At 33.5% G+C, this 3,819-nt stretch overlaps 1 protein-coding gene across 1 annotated transcript; it reads left to right on the top strand.

The window, feature by feature from the left end:
• Window positions 1-2,421: 2,421 nt before the first annotated feature.
• LOC107846094 (putative F-box/kelch-repeat protein At5g24040) lies at window positions 2,422-3,510 on the top strand. Its single transcript, XM_016690569.1, has one exon. It carries the CDS (start codon window positions 2,422-2,424, stop codon window positions 3,508-3,510), a length of 1,089 nt encoding a protein of 362 aa, XP_016546055.1.
• Window positions 3,511-3,819: the final 309 nt, after the last annotated feature.

The raw sequence follows: 3,819 nt of genomic DNA, 5'->3' as shown, positions 1-3,819 counted from the left end.
CTGTGAGACAAGTGTGAATTAACTAACTAATTAATACTCCCTCGTTTTTAAAAAGAATGACCTGATTTGACTTTGCACAGAGTTTAAAAAAATAAAGTATACTTTTAAATTTTGTGGTCTTAAATAAAAGATACTTTAATCCTGTGGTTTTAAGCATGCCACGTGGAAAGTTAAAAGTAAAAAGTTGTTAAAAATGAAAAGAGGTCATTCTTTTTTAAACTGACTAAAAAGGAAAGTAGGTCATTCATTTTGAAACAGAGGGAGTAAATATTTGTTGGCTGATGAAACATGAGCCACGTAATCAAGAACTCTGCTTGTACGTGTAATGACTAACTTGTCCTTGGTTCTAAAATGAATGACAAGCTAACATGTGGAAACTAAGCCTTTTCTAAAGTAGTACTAGATAGGTATGTCCGTGCCAAACGCGTAATTTTGATATGAAGCTAATGAAATAATTAAACATTTTTACTGTTACGGATAATAGGTTATATAGTATATAGTCTTTATTCACATATTCATAACAAAGTTAAATTGGTTCAAATTTCTATCAATATACAACATAATACTGCAAATAACTAGTATGAAGTAATACAATGTAGTAATTATTTAGCTTCATCCAAGACATTAGAGCACCTTTACATAAAATCCAGGCCATCAATCTAGCTTACTGTCTGCCGAGGAGACCCTTAACCCGGGGCATCACAATACACGTCCCTCGTACCATAACAAGAATGCGAATTATGGAATGTTGGAGCATGTTTTCTTAAAATCCAGGCAACGGACACTCTCTGAATCGAAATGAATCAAAGTTTTCAAGTATTTCTCCACGTAGTCTAGGCCGGCATTATAGCAGGTACATCCAGATAGAATTTTGAAGCAGACTCATCGAGCTTGTCCCAACTTTTTAGCTGTTTCCTGGCTTCTCTAATGGCTGCACTTATAGCAGAATGGACTGTAGCTGCTAGAAGCAACAATGGTGGTGCAACAGAAGCTGCAGAAAGTAATTCAAGTGTTTGGTCAAATTTTTGCTGTAATTACAATGCTACTAATTTATAATTTGTTTAAACAGATAATTTATTCATATTCCATAAAAAGGCCAATTTGCTTGTATGTATATTTTGAAGATTTTCATGAGAAGGATATAGAGATTTACGTTATTTGTTTCAACTTTAAATGAATTATTTGTAAAATAAAAAAAATATCAAAATCAAAATAGTAAATTATCTGGTGATATTCAAAATTCCTAAAATTAACAAATCATAGAGAGAATCACCTTTTGGATACAAATATGACTTTTAAAAAAATTCAAATGCTTCATTTTTTGTCTTCAAACTTTATTATAATGTACTTAATGTTTTTCACGCTCAAATAAGAAAAATACGTGTCTTTATGTCGTAGTATTTTTATTGATGTATTTAAAGATCATAGGAATCATTATGATAAGAGTTAATTTGTTGTCCGAAAAAATTGATTACCGTTGAAAAATAAAGTAAAATATATTACCAGATCCAATAAAGATTAAAAAAGATATGTGGCGATTGAATTGCCATATAACTTATGCAAAATGTTCTTTTTATTCGATAACAACTTTTTAATATGTATAAGGCTATAAAAGGAGGCTACTTGTAAAAATGTCACGTCAAATTGATGACAGCTTCTTGATTTGTATACCTTTGACCCCTTCATCGACAACCTCTCATTTGTTCGGCTACTCATGGGGAAATATCAATTTTTATTTTATGAAACAAAAAAATGTCCAATGATATATATATATATATATATATATATATGCTCCAACTTTAAATGTGCACATATAGACACTTAAATATGGATAAAGTTAAACAAGTAGATATCCACACCACCACATGCATATAAATTCCTATTAACCGTAGAACCAAACTTCAAGTTGCCCCTAAGTTGAACTAGGTAAATACCGAGCTAATATTTTTTTATCATGATTAAGTAATTAAATTAATAAAATACATGTTAACTAAAAAATAGTAAATTACAATTTACAACTTGAAACCGACTCAAAAATTGGATAACATAATCTTAAGGAACAAGTTCTTCAATCCGTTTTTCTATATATTGATAGTATTTGAATCGTGAGTCAGAACTCTCTCATATATAAACACTATTTAATTGATTATGTTTTGGCTTTTGCTCTCAATGCAAGTGTGAGTGAATCCATGTGTATTTACAACTCTAGTTGATCATCCTAAAATCAAGTAGACTTCTAACTCCACAAAAACTCCTTTTGACTCTTCAAAATCATCTACTTCACTAGATCATCCTAAAATTAAGTAGACTTCTAACTCCACAAAAATTCCTTTTAACTCTTCAAAATCATCTACTTCTATAAATAGGAATACAGTGGACTTTTTTTTTATTATTATTATTTTAAGAAAAAGAAACAGTAAGATGGGTAATTGGTCAGATGCTCCATTGGAGATTTTAGTTCTAATCTCTGAAAAATTAAAATTGATCGAAGATTTTGTTGCGTTTAGGGGAGTTTGTTCCGGTTGGAGATCCGCTTCCCCTAAGGAGAAATTCACCGGAATTAGTCAACTTTCTTGTATAGTATATGCTCGCAAAGTTGTACCCCTCTCAAATGTCGCCATGCATCACTTGCACCATCGTCCACCACCAACACGTTCTGGTGGTCGTGGTCGCTATCGTTATTATTTTAAACAACGTTATTTTGCATCCAAAGGTTGGTTATTCAGGATTAACTGGCATGGAGACACTTGTCTGTTCCATCCATTTTCTGGTGCCCGCATGAGTTTACCCCATGCATGCACTCTCTCTGAATGCGAAGAAAGGGACTTAATTGTCGAGGCTGTTTTGTCATTCTCCCCTTCTTTTGCTTCAAATTACGCCTTGATTCTCCGTTATGCAGAATATTCATCAACAGGATTGGCTTTTTGGAGACCTGGAAAGGATGTTTTCACTGAAATAGACAATTACAAACCTGCACTTCAGTGGTATTCGATTACTTGCTGCAAAAACGGTCAGCTTTATGCCTTGGACTTGGCTGGCACTATTGTGATTTGGGACACAAATGCTATCGATGTCCCCATCGTGCAATTGGTTATGAAATCACCGTCTCTCTACTACAGATCACTCCAAATTGAACCTTGGCTCATATTACTCGCGGAATCAACAGATGGACAAGTATTCATTGTTGCAAGAACAACACACAATATCAAGGACATGCTTGTTGTTCATCGAATTGATGCCAACAATAACAAATGTGTTCAAGTCAACAACTTGGGAGGTAGAGCACTCTTCTTTGGTGTTCGTGCTCGCGTCTGCTTTTTTATGGAACCTAGTGAGATACCAGTATGTATGCCTAATCATATATATCTTGACGAGAAAAGGGTATATTACAAAGAATATCTTTCAGTAGCCCAAGATGGAGATGACCACTTAAGCAAACCTGTACCTGGTATTTATAGCTTTCCTGACGGACCACTTGCTCCATTCAAGCGCAAGCGCCACCATAGTTAGTGAATTACGGTATTTTATTTAACTATATCATCCTGCCTTAAGGATAATTTGAGTTTTTTTTTTTTTTGTTGTTGCAAGTAGACATGTTCTGTGCAATCTGGATGTTTTGTTGTTCCTTGATCTTTCAATTAAAATGGTTACTTTAGTTTTCTCTTCAATCTCTATAGGAATTGTTGTACACGTTGTAGTGGAATTGAGTAATGTCTACGATAAAACACCTACTAATTGGATAGAACCTCAGCATAAATGCTAGTATGTTATTTCCTTACCACCTGTCTAAACATTGTTGGACAAAGTTATTCAATATCT

This window comes from Capsicum annuum, chromosome 11, assembly GCF_002878395.1.
Source record: "Capsicum annuum cultivar UCD-10X-F1 chromosome 11, UCD10Xv1.1, whole genome shotgun sequence".
Taxonomy (NCBI): Eukaryota; Viridiplantae; Streptophyta; class Magnoliopsida; order Solanales; family Solanaceae; genus Capsicum; species Capsicum annuum.
Note: the sequence above shows the minus strand (reverse complement) of the source record. Positions and strands in the feature narration are given on the sequence as shown.

Coding starts and splice junctions, on each gene's coding strand:
- LOC107846094 (XM_016690569.1), top strand. CDS start 2,422: ATGGGTAATTGGTCAGATGCTCCATTGGAGATTTTAGTTCTAATCTCT.